This window comes from Hirsutella rhossiliensis, assembly GCF_020360975.1.
Source record: "Hirsutella rhossiliensis strain HR02 chromosome Unknown scaffold00008, whole genome shotgun sequence".
NCBI lineage: Eukaryota > Fungi > Ascomycota > Sordariomycetes > Hypocreales > Ophiocordycipitaceae > Hirsutella > Hirsutella rhossiliensis.
In genome coordinates, this window is record NW_025408674.1 from 2,489,479 (window position 1) to 2,508,985 (window position 19,507).

At 59.3% G+C, this 19,507-nt stretch overlaps 8 protein-coding genes across 8 annotated transcripts; 3 read left to right on the plus strand and 5 right to left on the minus strand.

The window, feature by feature from the left end:
- Positions 1–6: 6 nt before the first annotated feature.
- HRG_07643 (aminotransferase class-III domain-containing protein) lies at positions 7–669 on the minus strand (the record flags this gene model as incomplete). Its single annotated transcript, XM_044866114.1, has 1 exon — positions 7–669. One exon carries the CDS (start codon positions 667–669, stop codon positions 7–9), a length of 663 nt encoding a protein of 220 aa, XP_044719078.1.
- Positions 670–3,640: 2,971 nt separating this feature from the next.
- HRG_07644 (fungal specific transcription factor domain-containing protein) lies at positions 3,641–6,229 on the minus strand (the record flags this gene model as incomplete). The annotated part of the gene is made up of 5 exons (XM_044866115.1): positions 3,641–4,339; positions 4,399–4,665; positions 4,739–5,798; positions 5,875–5,891; positions 5,996–6,229. 5 exons carry the CDS (start codon positions 6,227–6,229, stop codon positions 3,641–3,643), a joined length of 2,277 nt encoding a protein of 758 aa, XP_044719079.1.
- A 439-nt stretch (positions 6,230–6,668) lies between these two features.
- HRG_07645 (apoptosis antagonizing transcription factor domain-containing protein) lies at positions 6,669–8,386 on the minus strand (the record flags this gene model as incomplete). Its single annotated transcript, XM_044866116.1, has 4 exons — positions 6,669–7,567; positions 7,634–7,762; positions 7,814–8,260; positions 8,326–8,386. The coding sequence occupies 4 exons, from the start codon at positions 8,384–8,386 to the stop codon at positions 6,669–6,671; spliced, it is 1,536 nt and encodes a 511-aa protein (XP_044719080.1).
- A 378-nt stretch (positions 8,387–8,764) lies between these two features.
- HRG_07646 (NUBPL iron-transfer p-loop NTPase domain-containing protein) lies at positions 8,765–9,864 on the plus strand (the record flags this gene model as incomplete). Its single annotated transcript, XM_044866117.1, has 5 exons — positions 8,765–8,827; positions 8,885–9,011; positions 9,066–9,185; positions 9,237–9,461; positions 9,515–9,864. The coding sequence occupies 5 exons, from the start codon at positions 8,765–8,767 to the stop codon at positions 9,862–9,864; spliced, it is 885 nt and encodes a 294-aa protein (XP_044719081.1).
- A 389-nt stretch (positions 9,865–10,253) lies between these two features.
- On the minus strand, positions 10,254–11,217 carry HRG_07647 (splicing factor Spf30; the record flags this gene model as incomplete). Its single annotated transcript, XM_044866118.1, has 3 exons — positions 10,254–10,336; positions 10,388–11,099; positions 11,167–11,217. 3 exons carry the CDS (start codon positions 11,215–11,217, stop codon positions 10,254–10,256), a joined length of 846 nt encoding a protein of 281 aa, XP_044719082.1.
- A 1,689-nt stretch (positions 11,218–12,906) lies between these two features.
- Positions 12,907–14,577, plus strand: HRG_07648 (uncharacterized protein; the record flags this gene model as incomplete). Its single annotated transcript, XM_044866119.1, has 1 exon — positions 12,907–14,577. The coding sequence occupies one exon, from the start codon at positions 12,907–12,909 to the stop codon at positions 14,575–14,577; it is 1,671 nt and encodes a 556-aa protein (XP_044719083.1).
- An 864-nt stretch (positions 14,578–15,441) lies between these two features.
- On the minus strand, positions 15,442–17,567 carry HRG_07649 (ABC1 family domain-containing protein; the record flags this gene model as incomplete). The annotated part of the gene is made up of 2 exons (XM_044866120.1): positions 15,442–15,486; positions 15,564–17,567. 2 exons carry the CDS (start codon positions 17,565–17,567, stop codon positions 15,442–15,444), a joined length of 2,049 nt encoding a protein of 682 aa, XP_044719084.1.
- Positions 17,568–17,919: 352 nt separating this feature from the next.
- HRG_07650 (cytochrome c/c1 heme lyase domain-containing protein) lies at positions 17,920–18,992 on the plus strand (the record flags this gene model as incomplete). The annotated part of the gene is made up of 4 exons (XM_044866121.1): positions 17,920–18,006; positions 18,060–18,494; positions 18,585–18,658; positions 18,710–18,992. 4 exons carry the CDS (start codon positions 17,920–17,922, stop codon positions 18,990–18,992), a joined length of 879 nt encoding a protein of 292 aa, XP_044719085.1.
- Between the last annotated feature and the right edge of the window lie 515 nt (positions 18,993–19,507).

Sequence of the window (19,507 nt, forward strand, 5' to 3'; positions counted from 1 at the left end):
CCCGCACTATTGCAGGTCCACCATACGCCATCCGTGCTCCAGCTCCGCCTCCCAGTCGTACGAGCCGTCGGGCCGGCGAAAGACGGATCGGTAGGCATTGGGCGCTGGGAGCATGTGCGTTCCCGGCATGAGCGGCCCGTGTCCGGCGCGGCCAAAGTGGTACTGCACGGCCTGCGCCTGCGCCGTCATGCCGTGCCACGAGGCGCCGACGCCGACGATCTCGAACTTACCCGTGTACACCTTGGCCAGCTTGATGGCCGCCTCGTTGCTCTCGCCGCCGGTCGAGAGGAAGAGGGCCCGGTCAAGGCCCGGCGGCAAGGCGTCGCACAGGCGCTCGCCCAGGGCCAGGACGGGCGGCGACAGCATGCCGGAGACGAGGTGGTCGGGGTGGCGCGCGTGCTCGCGCATGACTTGGACGATCTCGGGGTGGCCGTGGCCCAGCAGGCAGGACATCTGGCCCGACGTCCAGTCCATGACGCTATGCCCTGACGCCGTGTAGATGTATAGGCCGCGTGAGCCCGTGATGACGTCGCGGTGGAAGCTGGACCCGTAGCAGAGCAGGTATCGTTCCGCCTTGGCCCGCAGCTCGTCTTGGTCCAGCCCCTGGTATAGAGTCGGCGGGGGCGCATGCCGCCCGGGCTGGTTCGCTGCTGTTGATGCGGGGGTCATGATTTCGAGCGGCTCTCCGGGCTCGGGGGTTGGAGGACGAGCAGTGTGTCGGAGGGGATAAACTGTCCCTTATATACAGCCACCTCCTGCGATGGAGGCATGGCTCCCGGTGCCGCATCTCCCCCTCATCCACCCGCCTTGGTGTGTATGCAATTGGCGCGACATGGGGCGTGACCACCATGATGATTGTGCCGCGGCGTCGATGGAAGCCGAGGGGACGATGTCGGATGCTTCCGCTCTCGGGTCCAGGGTCCCCTGTCTGGCCTGCTGTCAGTGGCCAGAGGCGGTCGAGAATTGCCTCTTTGGGCCGTGGGCCAGCGGACGTCTCCGCCAACAGGCATGTGTTGTGAGCACAGAGCCATCAACAACCCTGCATCATCGCCAACGAACCACGGCTGCGTCTTACCCGCCTCGCCAAGAACTCACCCCATCCTTGGCACTGCTACACCGGCTTCTCGACCACCACGGTTGATTCTCCGGCCCTGATGCTTTGTACTCATCGGTGACATATCGTGCTGGTTTTCAAAGCTCGACGAGTCATCCATCGGCCTCGTCATCCCCCCTCCACCACCACCAGGAAAGCCCGCCGAGGGGACGGACGGCCTCGCCGCGTCCCTGACTCTGCCTCCCTCCATCTGACCCGTTCCCCCGGATGCCTGGCGATCCGGCTCTTGGCCGCACCAGGCGAGGAGCAGATGCGCCTCCTTTTTTCTTTTCTTACGAGCCAGTCTCCATCGATTGTGCGCGGCATGCCCAGTCTCGACCCCCTGCGATGATGCACAGCTGCAGCCCCAAACACCGCCCGGAATAAACGCCCGTCGTCGATTTTATTTTTATTCTATAGACGCCCGGTACGTTTACTCGGCCAATCGGTGAGAGTACGGATGCTGCTTCTCAGAACAAGAGCTATCCATCTCATGGCCTCCCGTCAGGGCCAAAGTGTCTGAACCGCTCCTTAAAAGACCCTTGACCCAACTCACCTGTATCTTCTCCCAGACACACAACGAACTTGCCCTTGGCACCCAAAATCTGCAAATCTCAGACACATCTGTCTACTCCGGCGAGCCAGCATGCTCTTCGTCACTCTCCTCCGACCCATCGCCGCTGCCGCTGCTCCGGCCCTCCGCCACGAGCCGCCATCCTCCCTTGACGCCGTCGCCCACGTAGACGAGCATCTCCCGGCAGCACTGCCCCCGCGCGAGACGAGTGCCTACGCAACCTGGTTCGTCTCCCCTTTGTCGGCCCCTCGGCGAGGAAATATCGACTGATACCCCCGGCCGTGAAGCTTCTTCTCATGCGTCGGCCCGCCTTTCCCAGTTTGCCAGTGTAGATTCAACCGCAGGACGCACAGATGCTCCAAGAGAGGCTGCAGGCGCAGGTGACCTCTGTCAGCAGATGAGTTTGGTCCCTGGGGGGGTGGGCGGTATTGGATAACTGACGGGGCCTTACCATCAATATCGATTTCTGGCAACGGGGGCATGGCACATTCGAGAGGCATAACTGTACTCCTAGGTACAAGGACGAATCGCAGCATGTATCAGTCCCTGAAAGAGAGATAGCCCGTCTCACGCAACCGTGAGGACACTCCTCCTCATCTCGCCCCGCGATGCCTCATCCCCCCTCGCGCTCTCCAGACCGCGCTACAAGAGTCGCGTCATCGTCGTCGTCATTGCCATCACGCCCACCCAATCCCATCACAGCCCTCTCCCCCCAGCTCTCCAGCATCCGCAGCTTCCCCCGGGCCCGTGCAAACTCGTCGACCAGTACGCGCTTCTGTGCCGCGCTGCGCCGCATGGCGGTCCGCAGGAGCTTCATCACGCTCCGCACGTGGTCCCTGTTGTCGCCGTCGCCGCCGTCGTCGTAGTGCTCGGCCTGCGGCCGACAGATGTCCTCCCTCCATCTGGCAGCCATGCTTTCCATCTCGTCGATGCGCCGCCCTGTGCGCCGCAGAGCCTCGAGCGCGCGCCGCAGGACCGGTGCCTCGAAGCGCAGCCGCGTGCCCGGGACCTGGCCGCCCCGCGGGAACCGCCCTTAATCGAGAACCAGCCGCGCCGGCCATTGGTTCTCCTTTCCGCCGCCGTCCCCCCCCTTCTCGCCGTTGCCGTCCCCCGTAGCTTGCATCGCTCTCGGAATCATGATTTGCTCGTAGCTGTGAAACAGCACCAAGCCCCAGCACGAGCCCGGGTCCACTCACAGGTACGTCCTGGCCGCCGCCCGGCAGCACCCGTGGTGCTCGCAGCGCAGCCAGCGCTTGATGTGGGCATCGCGCCGGCTCCCGCACGCCCTCGGCTGCCCATAGCTGTCGACAGTCTTGGCCTGCCCGTCCGATAGGAGCGGCCGCGCATCGCAGCGCATCATGTGGGAGACGGCGCGTAGCACATCTGCTGTCTCGCCTTGTCCACACCGTAGGGGGAAAGATGAGGTTCGATGCGGGTTGGAAAAGGGCGAATGGCACTGTTGGGACGCCGGCATAGATACGTAATGCCGAGAAAGAGACATATATATGGCCTCGACACCTTCTGATACTCAAGAGTCGAGCGAGGGCGCTTGGGGAGGAGTGGGAGCTGCCTCCAAGTCAGCAGACGTATTGCCCGCCTACCCTCACTGCGTCTCAGCGAGACTGATTATATGCGCTTTCGATACACTCGTCAAGAGCCCCAAGGAGAGTACGGCCTGGGTCGACGTGTGACGAGGCGATGCTGCTGAGCATGACCGTGTCCGTTTACCATCACGGGCAGGAAAACAGTATGGTGTAATCGACGGCCCCGAGGTCGGAAGAAAGAGGGTAAATTGGTGAACTGGCTCAAAAGCAGTCAATTTTGCTTGAGCCTTTCGTGATAGATAGAATGATCATTATATCCGAGCCACAGATCCGGGCATTCGATGCACCTCCGTCTTGCGACATCTAAAAGTCAACAAATGCGCCCAGCGCCCGATGCAAGTCACATCGCCAAACCTCCGTGGTCCTTTCTCAAAACATATCCCGGAGCTGAGAAAACACAGTTCCGTCCGCGGCAAACATACTTTCACCAGACTCCGGGGACGTCAACTCGGAGTGCGCTGGAAGTTGTTCCTCGCCTGGCTCGAGCTGGAACGCATTGAGGCCCACGTATCCTTCAAATATCCTCGACAGCTCATTCTGGAGCTGTTTACCATTCTGCCGCAGCTGTGGCCCCTGCACCTGCTGCTGATGCGTCGGTATCGACAGGCTGGGGAATGGAGCCTCCGCCGCCGGGGGCGGATCCAGGTGACCCCGGGCCAGGCCAATCATGCCCAGCGCCGCCGAGGAATGGGCGTCATCGTCCGGGTTCAGCCCGAAGCGGGGTGCCACGTCCTTGAGCGACTTGATGGTGCGCCAGAGACGCTTGGAGATCCAGCTCTTGGCCGACAGGTCCTTGACCAGGTCGAGGGCCATATAAAACTCCTCCCGGCAGACGGCGCTGAAATGCAAGGGCGCGTGAACCGAGGCCAGGAAGACGACGGCTATGGCAGAGGTCAGGAACTGATGGTAGAACACCTGCATCCTGCGGTACAGGTTGGTGGTGCTGTTGAGGTGGTTCAGATACTGTATCGTGTCCTTGGCGAGGTCGACGACGCGCCGCGCCTGCTGCAGGTTCGACATGATGCTCGTCGCGCTGTAGAGGATGGGCGTGTACAGCCATATGCGAATCTTTGGCGGTCAGCCCATCGCCCGCCGGAGATGCGACGGATCCTGCCGTCTTGGCTTACCTGATTCAGCCTCAGATATGTCCATATCCTCAACCGCTGGAGATTGTACGACGGAGTCGAGGTTATCTGCTTCTCCTTGTCCCAGTTGCGCACCTTGACCTCCTCGGGTATCGTCTCGTACCACTGGAGGATCTCGCCATCGAGGTTGTCAATCTCCTCTTGCCGTAGCTCGCGCGCCAACACGGGCCCAAAGTGCGACACTTGGCGCCAAACTTTTGCTCCTAGGCGAGAATACGTTATCATGGCAACGAGGAAGGGATACTCGTCCTTTGAGTAAGGGTGTTTGAAAGTCAGATCCGGCGTACATAGGAAACACGTCTGGGCCATGTCGCTCACTCACCGGAAAAGGCAGCTGCGGGTCAATCTCGTCGTCCTGCACGGCAAAGGGCAGGCCGGTCGCAAACCCCCATCGGCGGTCCAGCACATACGCCGACCAGAAGCTGTTGAGCGCGTTCTTCCTCTCCGACTCATCCTGTATCCTCATCAAGCCCCTCTTTTGATGGATGCCTAGTTCCACGCAGAGCCTGACCACTTGCCCCATGACGCGCCAGGCGAGGACCTCGTCGTTGGAGAGGAATCGGTAGCCGGCGAGAAGGCACAGAAGCGGTAGGTTGGCCACGTCGCTGACGTCGGCCATGAGCTTCCGGTTGACAACGACCTCCATGCTCTCGTATAATTGGGCTGCCTTGTCACTGTGACCGTGTTCCTCAACGGCCAGCGCGCAGCAAAGGATCATCTTGAGTTGCAGCGTCTTCTCGTCATTGAGAAGCTCCAAGGGCCGCTGTTGGTTTCTGGCGGATTCTAGGAAGGGCGCGATATTCTTGGCATGAGCACTGACGGTATGGATGTTGAGCACGGGGTACATGATGCCAGTCTCGTCTTCGTGGAACTGACACAGCCTGACCATCTCGTCCTTGTCAAACTCGAAGAGGGGGTCGCGGGGTGCGTTGCCCGTCGGCATGGGCACTCGGGCGGGTTGCTGGTCGTGGTTGTCCGTCTCGGAGATGCCGCGCCATCCCATGTTGGCTATTGTCGAGTTAGCGACGTCGAGGCCGTATGCTATGCTCGTGGGCCCCCGGAAGGGGCCGGAAGATGCTTGGGAAGGTTGGTTGGGGCGCTGGGCTGAGGCCGAGCTCTGCGACGGAGACGACGCGACGGCCGAGCTGGAGCACCCTGTGGCGCGGTCGTTGGGCGGAGCCAGCGTCCTGACGGTTTGGCCGAGCCAGCTGACTTCATCCTGGAGGCGCGCCACCTGCGACAGGACATTTTTGAAGTCGTCCGTATCCTTGAAGTTGTTGGGGCAGCAGTTGGGGGCGTAGAGGCACGTCAGGTTGAGGTTTCCGCAGCGCTGGCAGGGCGTCTCGCCATTGCACTTGATTTTGCGTCGCTTGCACTCGTTGCTGGGGCGGGCAGCGCAGGTCAGCGCTGATTGCGGCTGCAGGCAAATCGTCGGCGTCAGGGGAGATGGATACTTGCCAGGCAATTGATATATACTGCACGCGAGGTCAGCAAGGTGTCACGCATTGTCTGCGCAGGCGGCGCAGACATGGGATGCAGGCAGCCGTCGACGCAGCCAACCGCTGCAGCAGAGACTCACCCGGTTCCTCTTGCTCCTCGTCTGCTTCTGGCCGTCGCCGTCGTCGACGGGCGGCTTCCGCTTGTTGGCATTGGCGGCGGAATTTTCTCCGAAGGACGCGGAACCCGAGCCTGGTGGGCTGGCCTGCGGCAGAGGCTGCGGCGTATCGTACGAGACACTGGCGGTGTCGCTCAGCGCAACGGGCGCCTGCGCGAGGTAGCGCAGGTCCGAGGCCTGCGTCTCGATCAGCTCCATGGCGCGGCGCCCATGGACGGCTTCTTCTATGGTACCAGGCGGAGGAGACGGGCGCGTGATCGAGGCGGCGGAAGAAAGGGGGGCGGAAAATGATTCTAGAGCCCGTACGAATCCAAGCGGCCGCCGTGTGCACGCCCACCGTCGACCCACGTGACAGTAGCGCCGCTCCGAAGCCAATATCAACGTCTCGCCGCCTCGAGCCGGCGAGCAAACAGTTGTCCGCGTCTCATCTCGGCGACGTCTGTGTCAAAGCAAAAAAAGCTTGGCCCATGTGGGCTCCCCGGCAATGCAAATTAGTCACACGGCTCATGATTGGCTCTCGAATCTTCAGCGCCCGTGGGGCCCAGCCGACAAGTGCTCATGCACCTCCTGGTCAGTGTTGCAGCGACATTCTATCCATCTAAATCCAGACAGGGCCGTCTCCCCTCGCTGCTTATGCTCAATTTCGAAACAGGCGAAGTCCCTCTTCCTCGGCATCCACATCTTCCATCCCGTCATCCGCACTGTCGTCTTCGTTGAGCTCCATCTTGCGGCCAAACAGCGTTGCGAAGAACCGGTCAACGGCATCTTGCTCCCACGACCGCCTGTCCTCGGGCGCCATAAAGTTCTGCAGCTTTTCATGCACCGTGAAGCGCATCTTCCGGCCTTTGCTGGCCTTGCGGTCCACCTGCTTGCGCGTCTTGGCCTCCTTTGCCGCCGTCAGCATCACCGTCGGCACTCCGCCAACCTGCGCTGCAGCCGTCTCCACGGTTCGCTGGTCGACAAGCTCCTTCAGCAGCAGCTGGTAAAAGTCGGCATCGTCGTAGACTTGGCCGTCTTCGCTGATTTTCCTCGACGCCTGCGCGGGCGCACACGAACGGGGCACTCGGGTGCGCTTGACCAGGCGGCTTTCGGGGTTGGCAAGCTGCTCCTCGAGGGCATCTACAACTGTCTTACTCCTTTGGCCTAGGCCCCTTTGTGCTGTTACATTGACGCTCTGCACCTTTCGCGACCACTTCTCCAGTCGACTTTTCCGAAATTCGATAGAGGATAGATCCTCTTCCTGGAGACGCGCCCATATGGCCTCACTAGGCATGGAGACAGCTAGTTGCCGTTTTCGCTTGTCGCCCGCTCTGTGAGGGCCAGCGAGATTTGACCTGAGACTGCTGATTGTGTTGAGGAGCTTGATGGCCGCCTCCTCGGCAGCCTCGTAAGGTTCCGAGTCTGACTCGGCCTCATCCTCCACTATGGGGAATGTGTTGGCGGCCACGAGTGCTTTCTGTAGTCGGATGCGAAGATTCAGGAGGCCGTCGTAGATGTTGCGCTGCTTCTGGATCGCCATGCCTTTTTCCACGTCTGCTCGGTTCGAGAGAGCAGTGGCATGGGGCCGGGCGTCTTCAGCTCTGGTTCGAGTGGAATTGCCACCTTTTCCATCATCGGATCTTTCTTCCGCGGCATCGTCCTCGGCATCGCTTCCCCCTTCCGAATCTTCATCTTCCGAGTCCCCAGCGTCTTCCGAGTCGCTGCGGGCCCCCTCGCTGGAGTCCTCTTCGTCTGATTCGTCGAGCTCGACACTGCTCTCGTCATCTTGGTCCGAATCCGCACCGCCATGACCCCCCTCTGCGTCGTATGAAGACAAAAGGTCCGCTACGTTGTCTCTTTTTCTGGACTTGTGGGTTGGGTTTCCCGGCGTAGAGCTGCCTCGAAAGGTAAAACCGCTAAATTGCTCCGCATCAGACTCGGCGAGTGCGTTGTCGCTCTCAATTTCCGAATCGCCGGCTTGCGCTTCATCGGCTGCAAGATCAACCGTCTCCGGGTCATCATACTCGGCGTCGTCGTCGCTCTCGCCTTCCTCTTCTTCGCTGTCCTCTTCCAGGGCGGATCGGCTGACGCGAGAGCCCCTGTAATCCCGGCCGAGCGACACGCCCTCCTTTTGTCTCAAGCGACTCTTCCCAACAGAGACGTAGTGCTCGGTTCCTGCGTTTTCATCCTCGCTGAAATCGCTGTCGCTTCCCGGGTCGCTAGCAGGCGCATTGCTTTCCGGGTCGTAGTCTGCGAAATAATTAGCCCAGGTTTAACTACACGCCACGACGATGCATCTCGAAATAAGCGCATACCTTTGGCAACCTTTTCATCGGGATCCTTGAAGTCCTTTGCGCGACCTTTTGAGACCGCCATTGCTTCTTGTGAGCGTTGGCGATGTAGTGACTGATAGAAGCTTGAGGCTCCTCGACGGGGAAGTTTTTCACCGGCTGCCAGTGGGGTGAGCGCTGGAACTTTTAGGCGGTGGGCTGCGGCAGTAATCAAGTCCCCGCCAGAGTAGGTCCCCGGCGAGGATCCACCAACGGTCTCGGCCTCTGAGAAGCTCTGTTAGCTGAGCCTCTCTTAAACATGCACGCATAATGTCGACAATCCACACCCATCAGTTCATTCATCTTCTGTGATAACCGTCATTTAGTTTAATCAGAGTAAGAGGTTCCAGTCTCGCCGCTTTTAGCCTTCCCCGTCTTCCACTTCGCTATCCAACGACGCTCAATTGGCACAGCCCTCAGCACCATGCGCACCACGCGAGCGCGGCTTGTCCAGTTCTCAAGGGCCTTCTATCATGAGAATCCTCTGGTGAGTTTCCACTCTTTCCCACATACACTCGCGGGAGCTTTGAATGACACCGTACAGGGTCTACCCCGATCAGGCACTCCTCCAAGCTGGCCAAAGCGGCCCCAGAGGAGAAAAATCCATGGTGTCGAAAAGGTCATAGCCGTCTCGTCAGCCAAGGGCGGTGTTGGTAAAAGCACAATAGCAGGTTCGACTCTGCGGTTACCGGTTCTCCGCCTTCTTTCTAAATGATGCGCATCAGCAAACTTATCGCTGGCTTTTGCCAGGCTGGGCTTTCGTTCGGGCATTCTGGACACCGACATCTTCGGTCCATCCATCCCCACGCTCTTCGATTTGTCTGGCGAACCCAGACTATCAGCCAGTGAGTAAACTGCTCTGCAGGCGCTAACGAGTGTGTCTAACTTTCTCGCAGATAATCAGCTCGTCCCTCTGACAAATTATGGAGTCAAAACCATGTCCATGGGCTATCTCGTCGGGGAAAGTGCGCCTGTGGTCTGGAGAGGCCCAATGGTCATGAAGGCGATTCAACAGCTCCTCCACGAAGTAGAATGGGGCGGGCTAGATATTCTCGTCCTTGACCTACCTCCTGGTACTGGCGACACACAATTGACCATAACCCAGCAGATCATGCTAGACGGTAAGCGTCCAGCCACCTACGAGGAAATTAAGACAGTTACTGACGCTGCCCAGGATCTGTCATTGTGACGACTCCTCACATCCTCGCTACCAAAGACGCTGTCAAGGGCATCAACATGTTCAAGACGGTCGGCGTCGACATTTTAGGCCTCGTACAAAACATGTCCATCTTCAAGTGCCCCCACTGCCACGGCGAGACAAACGTGTTTGGCTCCAATCAACGGGTAGAACGCATGTGCGATGAGCACAAGATTGAATTCTTGGGCGACATCCCCTTGAGCCGCAATATAGGGGACGACGGTGACAAGGGGAAGCCTACTGTCGTTTCGGAGCCCACAAGCGATAGGGCCTCTTGTTTTTTAGATATCGCTCGCGCCATCTCTGGGAAAATAAGCATGGAATAAAGTTGCGTCACGACCTCACCCACGTAGCTGGCAACGGCGTGAAATGAGTGGTGGGTACAAGGGGCCATGGCAGTACGGCCATTCGTCAGCTTGACTTCATTCAGAGACGCAACAAAGTGGTATCGTAAGAGCAAAGTCCCCTCGCCTCGCGTCTCCCCGCGTTACCTCTCCGATGCCGCGGAGTCATGGATTCCCAATGCGAACGTCCTCAACTTTAGCAGGGATGCCCTGAACGCCGGGCGCAGACAGCCTAGTCCTCCTCCAATTCTCCTCTGAGTTTCAGTCAAGGTGTCGCGGTGCCAGAACAAAACAGAAAATCCTTTTGGTCCCCTCCCCAACGCCTTTGGTATCATTTCACACATGGCCTGTACGTCGCATGAGGGAAACATTTATTCATCCTTTTCCTGCGTGTAGACAGGGCGGACTCGAGCAGGATCTTTGCGCATGGCTTGTCCGGAGCCTGTGAAGCCAACTGGAAAATGTGTGAGTATCCGGCAACACAAGTTGGTCCATCATCGCTTACCTCTGCCGTTGATGCCCTCAGGAGTGCGAAACATGCTCTCCTTCTTTTTTGTCTTGGCAATCTTGGACTTGGAGTTGAACTCTTGCCACTTGGACTTGCTAGCCTCGAGCTCCTTCTTAGCCTTTATTTTCTTGGGCTTGGGCTTTGGGGCATCCTCGCCCTTTTGGCTCTCGTTCCTAGCCTCGGGGTACATGGTTGCACCGGCCGATGACACCAGGCCCGGAGCAGATGCCGCAGACGCAGCAGTGGCCGGGGCCGTTGCGGCCGAGGTGCCGTCTGCCTTTCTCTTGTTTGACACGGGGCGGATGTCCTTGGATCTCAGAGTCTCGGTGGAGTCGTAGCTCTTGAATTTGACGTTGTAAATCGGCGCTGTCGACGATCCAGTGATGGAGGTGATACGAGCGGGGTAAAAGGCACGGTCGCCGGAAACCCATTTCGCCAGGACAGTGTCATTGACTTGGTAGTTGACAGGGGCCTCTTCCTTTTCCTCCGGAGCGGCCGCCTTTTTGAAGGCGGGGTGATTGTCTCGAGACCATTTTTCGGGCTGCGAAGGCTCGGCAACAGCAGGGCTCTCGGGTTGCTTTGGCTGTTGAGGTTGAAGTTCGGCGATGTTTTCGTCGAGAAGAGCGATGAGGTCGTTCAACTCTCCGGCAAGGGCTTTGAGTTCGGCGTTTTCGGGATCGTCGCGTATCTGGACGAGGACGATGTCTCGCTGTTTTTGTGGTGCTCGAGTAAGTTGCGACGGCACCCACGGCGACGGCTTTGAGGGATTGTCCTACCTGGTCCTGATACTGCTTCTTCTCCTCCTCGATACCAGCGATGGTCTCCATGGTGCGCAGCTGAGAGCAGCCTGCGGTTACCGAGAGCTCGGGCTCGTGCAGCAGACAGGAGCAGGTGATACTTACGAACTGGGTTGAAACCGCCGAGTTGTGGGTTCGGCTGTTGTTTCTACAAGGACGAGCTGGCGGTTGAAGGAGATAAGCCAGCTAGTGACCAGCAGCCGTCGCCCGTTGATACGTGACGCGATCAGCCCGGCAGCTGTGGGGTCTTTAGCACGTGATCTACCAGACCTCTACTGCTTTGGGTACAGTGCTATTTAAGCCGTCAATAACTGTGCTGTCACGGCAACGCGTTCGTTCAGGCTTTGCGCTGTTTTGAAAGCGGTTTTGCGCAAAGCCTGCAATACTGGCATGTCTGATCATGAGTGCATTCTCCTTGGTCCCGGTAGCTGAAGAACAATGGCCGTTTGCCTTTTATGCATGCACGTTGCAATGACGACTCGATCAGGCACACGAATGATGGATGCAGTGCCAGAAAGTGACCCATATGTCTGTCAGCTGCCATCCGAATTGCTCTCCGCCGTAGTTTCGTCGTATCAGGAGATCTACAGTATGTTCCTCCATGCCGCCAGATGGCAAGAGCATTCTCGGAGACGTGCTTGAGTGCTCAAGGGGGCCGGGCACCTGATGAACGAGCTAGGTACCTCGGTCTGCATAACATCAAGGCCTAATGCAGCCATCTGGCAGTAGAGCAGTTGGCTGCGCGAGCTGTTGCAACACAGGCCACCCACGGCTCTTCCTGGGAGCGAGGCATCTGCGGTTGGTCCCCAAGCCTTGGACTGCTAAGCCTAGAGTTCATGCCGGCGCCGAAGAGAGGCGTCGAATCTGCCTACCTAATCCATGAGGTTTGTGGTCGATGAGACATTGAACCTGGACGCCTCCCAAGCAAGACGTCCTCTAATTACTAGTAGTAGCCAAGCCAAGTGCCAGCGCTACCGGCGGGGGGGCCCCTGGGAGGGGGGGATAATTAGTGGGGTGCTGCCACCAGGCACGGATACCAACCGTACAGTGGATGGTGGGGGATAAGACAAGTGACGGGCCGCCGGGAACTGTGCTGGACAAGCACAGGCGCTAATTGGTCTCTGCGTGCGGGTACTTGGGCGGGCTTATCTCTCTGGCCACATCCGACTCCGCTTTCCTCCCTTTCCACTCGCCGCCTCTATCGACCCTCCATCTCATTCTTCCATCACCCACCAAACCCCCCCTCCATCTTGCAACTGTCGGCTGGTTCAAGTGCCCGTCTCGGACAAGGGGGAGAGAGAGAGAAAGAGAGAGAGAGAGCGAGAAAACGCAAGCTAGCGTCGCCGGTCCTCGACACTTCGAACCCAGATATCCGCTTCCTCGCCGACTGGCAGCATCCTGGCTCATCGCAGCGGCCACGTCATCATCCCGGCAAGCCAATTGGCACTCCACATCGCGACAAGCTCTTCTCAAGCTGCCCTCGCCGACTGCGGCGCTCACCACACACACACACGTGTCCCGCTCGCGCCACTCCCCCGTCGGCCCTCGGCGACCAACCACCAGCTGGCTGGCCCATGGATGCTGCAGCATAATTAAGCGGTCTGCAAGTCCCATCCGCCTTGTCGGCCACGCCGGGCAATAGCTATTCATCATACAAAATTCGACGCCCGCTCACAGGTGCGCACACGCGCGCGCCCGCACCCCCAAACCGGCATTGCCATGGCTCGAGACACGGACATTGACAACGCACCGCCTGGCACCCAATCAAAGCGACCTCCCCTCAGCCATGGCGACAGCGATTCACACAGTGACACCACAAATACCCCGGGCCCGCCAGCGCATCCCCATCGCACAAAGCCTCTCCTTCAGAAGCACCATCACGTCGGTCGCCTGCACGCCCGTGTGCCCTCATCCAAGGCTGTCCACAAGCAGCAGCAGCTTGCCCATGGCAATGGCCCTGCCGCCGCCAAGCTGAACCGTCGACCTCCCTCACCCTCGGATCCAGACATTCCTCAGCGCCCGCCTCATCGCCGTGTCACCAGCGAGGTCAAGCTTCCCAGCCGGTCATCTGCCCCCCTCTTCAAGAGCGCATCCCACGCAAGCCTGAAGCGCAACCGCTCGAATGTCGATGTCAGCAAGCGAAATCGTTCATCGGACAAGTTGAAGCGGTCCTTGAGCGGCACGGGCATTCACGCCTCCAAGCCCAGCAAGTCTCAGGTTCACTTCGACCTCGGAAGCGACGACCCCGAAGACGAATGGGTCGATGCCAGCGGCTCAAACTCTCCCTACTTGTCGCGCAAGGGTTCGCTGAACAGCAGCGCTCAATCCTCACTGCGACCCGGCGCAATTGCCCCCACCTCCAGGCCCGACACCGCCAAAGAGCCTTCTCAAGTTCCGGTACCTTCATCGCCTGATCGCGAGACATCTCACCACAAAGAATACCTCACCTCTCGGCTTCTCCAACGAACTCCATCCCACGGCGCTCCCCCAAAAATGACGGCCGACATTGCGCGAGCTGCCCGTCCGCGGCTGTCTCCCTCTCTCAACTCGACGGACCACGACGTTTCGCCGCCCCTGAGCACCGCCCAAGACGAACTCACATCACGATTCGTCGATGTCCCGGGCTCTGCACTGGCCAGTCAAGGCTCTTTCTACTGCCCCCCGGGTAGTTCTCGTCGATCCCAGGAGATTCCCAGGCGTCCAAAGTCGATAGCGGCTCTTACTCCATCACGCGATGCTGCAGATGTTGCTCCGTTGACCGACAATGATGACAGCGTCTTAGTGCCCAGGCCAGCCAGACGAACGACGGCTCTGCCGGCAGAGACCTCGCGCATACAGCAGAAGCTCAACCTGCAACGCGCCAGCTCGGTTCTTGAGCCGGGCCAGGCCGTGACGGGCGTCGGGGGCGTTGTCGGCTTGACCCCGTTGATTGGCGTCGGAGGCCCTGGCTTCGATGGCGGGAACAGCCGCGATCCCCGCGTCGGCAAACTTCTTGAACGCACCGGCATGGAGTACTTGGTGGTCCGCAGGTACCAAACCCCTGTGGCCCGGTCGTTGAGTCGGCTCAGCCGCTCCCAGGGCATGGACAAGAATCGACGGATTCCGCGCAGCGGCACCCCCTCGATGAATGGCAAGAAATCCTCAGACGTCACGCCACGTCATATGCGCAACGTCAGCATGCCCGACACTCGAGCTGCAGCCACGGCGAGACGTTCGGCTTCCATCAGGACCATGGGAACCGGCTCTAGTTTTGAAGGCGACGATGTCAGCCGTCTTAATGAACGGCTGAGCGGAGCGAGCCTTGTCGGCGCCGAAGAAGAAGATGGCACGACGGCACTCCTCAGAAACCTGTGGGAAAAGTCGATGGATCTAAGTGCAAGCACAGACTGAGCAGTGTATCGGCGACACATTAAAGGTCCCGATATGCCTGTTAGAGGCGATGATACCAGGCTGTAACGAGCTCGCGTGTATCGCCAGCATGCCTAGCGGTTTTTCACCTTCGGGCATGCCTTGTTCAAAGGTGTCCTGGGCCGAAGCAAGGATGCATGCAAGATGTCGAGGAGCGAGGACGACCCGGTCACCTAACGTCGTCTTTCAAGCTCGAGCCCGCGTTAGTCTGTACAACTTCCCAAGAGCTCCCTAGGCAATGATGGCCTGGCGGTAGTGTTACGACACGACGAGTCTCTACACAGCTGCCTATCTCGGCATCACAGCAGCAGTTATACGTTTTTATGTGATGGATCACATGAAGTACGAGCATGGCATTGTTCTCGACAGGTGGCTCTCTGAGTTTCGTGTTCACGCTCGACGAGTTATCCGTCCAGGCCTGATCGAGGGCGTCTACGGGAACGGAAGTGGCTTTTTTTGATGAAAATCCTGGATACAAAAATAAAAATTCACTTTGATAAGGCATCAGCGTCTCATGGTGACAACCACAACGATGGTCGAATGAGCTGGAGGAGGATTTTTCTCCTCTGGTTTGATACTCATGTGCTCAGTGATCCGTAATGGCAGAGAAAGAGGGTCGTCGAGGCCATTGGGCGCTTCAGCAAGCCTTAATCTATTGACAAGAGAAGAGAAAGGGCCCACAAAAGAGAAGAGGTGAGCTCAGGACCATTTGTCTCGCTATAACCCTCCTCTTGGCTGTTGATATCATCGCAGTCCAGCACGTCTATTCTACGCAAGTATCGCAGACAGCAAAGTGCCCAGGCACCGCTATATGTCCGAGATCTTTCCAGACCCGTCCTCTACGTTTTACACATTGGGCGATAAAAGGTCATATTTGACACACCGTTCAACCTGGGGTGCACACGAGTCAATCACTGCGAGGCGGAAAATCTGGACACGGAGAGAGGGCGGAGGGGGAGTGGACTCACATCTTCAACGCTGGCTTGAAGGAACCTCCTCGTCTCCAGGCCCATCCAGACCATGAGCATGGAAAAGTCCCCCTTCTTGGCCATCTCGGCACCGCTCTGGGCACTCAGCTGCCGCAGGATGGGCAGGGCGCTGCTCAGCAGGTCCAGGTCCGGGTTGAGGCTGCGGCCGATGCCCTCAAGCAGCAGGATGCTGATGACGACGTTGACAAAGTCGCCCTCGAGGCGGACGTGATGGTTGCGCACCATGCTCAGCACCTGCTGCAGGACGTCGCCGATCTTGACGCTGCCCAGGGCGAGAGTGCGGCTCTTGACGCTCAGGACGAGGTGCTGCATCTTGAGCGCAAAGACCTCCTTGTCCAGCACCGCGTCGGGCTGCCGGCAGCGCTCGCACATGAGGTGGCCGGCCTTGTAGCCGTCAAACTCGGCGACGGCGCGGAACAGGGCGAGGAAGTTTTCGCGGTTGGAGGCGCTCAGCTCCGTGACGAGGCCCGTGTCGATGAAGACGAGCTGCGGGCGATAGCCCTCGGCGTCGATCTTGGCGAGCTCGGCCTCCCAGGCTGCCCGGTTCTTGCGGTGCCGGAAGGGGCGAAGGCGCTCGAGGACTTGCTCCGTCACGTCGGGCTGGTCGTCGTGGGCGCTCTTGTCGCGGGGCCTGCGGAGACGCAGCTCGGGCTGGGCGGCCTGGTAGAAGCGCACCATGATGTTGCCCGGGTGCAGGTCGGCATGAACAAAGTTGTCGATGAGCAGCATGCGCAGGAACGCGTCCAGTCCCTCGTCAGCAATGTCGTGCTGGAACACGCCCCCTCCGTTCTCCATGAAGTCGGCCATGGGGATCCCCTGGGCGTACTCTTCGACCAGCACGTTGCGCGTGGTAAATTGTGCGTAGGGGTACGGAAACCAGGCGGTGGAGCGGTCCTTGAAGTTTTGCCGAAACGTTTCCAAGTTGGCCGCCTCAATGCGCAGGTCTAGCTGAAGCTTCATCATCTCGCCAAACTGCGCAACCTCGTCGGGCAGAGAAAGCCACTCAATGGTTGGAATGGCGTTGAGCGCAGCCGCGAAGAAGCCCATAATCTTCAGGTCCCTCCGCACCGTCCGCTCGACGTTTGGGTGCAGCACCTTGACGGCGACGTAGCTCGAGGGCACGCGCTTTGGCGAGCTCTTGAGTACCGTCTCGACGTTGCGCCGGACGTTTTGCGCCAGGTCACTGGGCCGCGCCGAGATGTCGCCGTCCCTGGGCGCCGCGAGGTCGGGCTTGAGCTTGGCTCTGTAGACCTGCGCAATGGCGCCGACGCCGAGAGGCTTCTCGTTGAACTCGTCAAAGATGTCGCCAAAGTCGCGCCCGTCAAAAGCGGCCCGCACCGTCTCGCGCGTCTTGCGCATCGAGTGCGCGGGGGCGTTAGAGTGCAGCTTGGACATGGTGTCGCACATTTCGTTGGGGAAGATGTCGGTGCGTGACGCCGCCCACTGGCCCAGCTTGATGAAGGCCGGGCCGGCCAGTTCCATGGCCCTCACCAGGAAGCCATACCACCAGAGCGTGCCGCTCCTCTCATGGTCGCGGTCCGGCTGCCTTCTGCCTAGCCAGATGGCAGGGACGGTGGCTATGACGGGCACGAAGATGACGACAAGCTGCAGAAAGCGGATGCCGGTGCAAATGGGCTCCCAGACATAGACGTCGAGGAACAGAATGACCTCGTGGGCGATGCGCGTCAGACCGCGGTCCTCTTCGGGCACTTTTTTGCGAATCTCCTCCCTCGACAGCTCCAGCATTCGATGCTCACCCGTCTCGTCTGTGCCGCTGTAGTCTTGGCGCGCGAGTTCAACAAAGGTGGCGGTGCCCAGCGCGGCGACACCGGCCGAAGCCCGCAGCACCAGTCTCCTCGCCGGCCATGGTATCTGTCGCGTGGTGCGGTGTAGCCGGCAATTGGAGAGGAGACGCGGTCCACCGGCACATTGTCGAAGCGCCGGGCGAATGCAAAACCGACCCAGGCTGAAGCCGGCCCTCATCTCTGCGCAAGGACGAGCGTAACCCCGACATGCGCCGTTGCGCTCATTCTCGAAACGGCGTGGGAGCAGTGGTGTCGACGTTCAACCCGCTCGGCAAGCTCCGGCTGGGGATCAATCTCGAACGGTGACGTAGGGACGGCCGCCCGGCAAAGGCTCGGCTAAACATGTGCACGTTTTTGCCCCCGGCCGACTGAGAAAAGGAAAAGACGATTGCGACAAGAAGCGCCAACCTTCCAGCCCAAACCCTCGAAAAGGTTTCCTCGCCCATCATCAGGCCACGTCGGCGACATCGCGACACCTTTCGACCATCTCCAACAATCTTGGTTTCGCCAGTGTTTTGTTTCCACTAGCCATGGGTTGGTTCTGGGCCGATGTTACCCCTACGACCGCGCGTACGCCCAGCGGCCATCCTGCTGTGCCGGCGGATCGGGCGCCTCCTGTGAGCAGCTCTGATCTGGCGCGAGGAGCATATCGTTGTTGATGCCTTCCCAGCGCGGATGCCTCGTTAACAAGACGACGCTCGACGCCTTGAATCCCGATGACACGCCCCGAGGCCCGTCACCCTCGAGCTGCCCCGTCCCGCATGCGACCCGAACCGAGGAGAAGCCCAAGTCGGTGCTGTCGCAACTGAACCCCCTCAACTACATGTTCCCCGACCTTTCCCAGAGGCCCGCTCCGAATCAGACGCTGGCACTTCCCACCTCGCGCGAGGAGTCGACGATACCCAGAGGATCAGGCGACGGGACTTGGGAGTACCCGTCACCCCAGCAAATGTACAACGCCCTGCTGCGCAAGGGCTACACAGACACAGATGTGACGGCGGTCGAGTCCATGGTTTCGGTGCACAACTTCCTCAACGAGGGAGCCTGGGCAGAAATTGTCGGCTGGGAGCAGCGCTTCTCGCGCGGCCTCTACAAGGGGTGGCAGGTGTGCAAGCGAGGCGATGCCCACAGCGCCGAGGAGCTGGAGCGGCACTTCGATCGGGACGAAAGCCCGCCTACGCTCATCCGGTTTCAGGGGAGACCAATGGATATGACCCCCAAGGCCACCATGTTGCAGGTGCTGGGCTGGATCTATCCGTCAAAGTTTGGGTACGCCCCTCGCATTTACCACCGGAGCACTTCCCCGGCTAACAGGGACAGGACTGAACCCCCCTTTGACCGTCATGATTGGTATGTCTCTCGAGATGTCAACGGCGAGCGCAAGGAGATTCGCTACGTCATTGACTACTACTCGGGAGAGCCCGAGCCCACCGGCGAGCCCGTCTTCTATCTGGATGTCCGACCAGCAGCCACGCCTCTGGGCGCCGCCGAGAGAATTATCCGATGGGGGAGCGACGTGTGGTGGAAGGCAGTAGGTGGAGATGCGCGGGAGCAGAATCCGCAACCGTTGTTCAACCTCGGGTCTTTGAAACCATGGGGGTGAGAGCGCGCTTGGGCGTTGCCTGTCACCCTGTACAAAACAAGTGTCTAGCTTTTCTCCAACACCCCCCCCCGCCCCTCTCTGGCGTGTTCTGTATGAACTGTACTTTAACCCTCATGACTTGAACGACGTACGGGAACAGGCGTTGATGGTATTCGATTCCGCTAGCGTCGGGTATTTTGCTCTTGCAAGGGCGGTTGCCGGCCCGTCGACGCTTTGGACGAGGACTGCGTCGCTGTTGACGGAATGAAGCCTTTTCCCTGGCGTATCTCGTGGTCGACAGAGCGAGAGGATAGCCGTGATGGTTTAGATGGAGAGCCGTGGCTGAGCTGGTATAAACGATGTCATACCCCAACATGGATCGCTGATGGTCATTTATGCTTCATTTTGGGTTGGTTTGGCATATATTTTACGATCAAGAACGATCAATGATAGACTACATCTACACACAATGCTGTAAAGAACCTCAAGCGTGCTGGTTTCGGAAGGGGGTGGAGGAAAGAACATGTTCCTCTCAT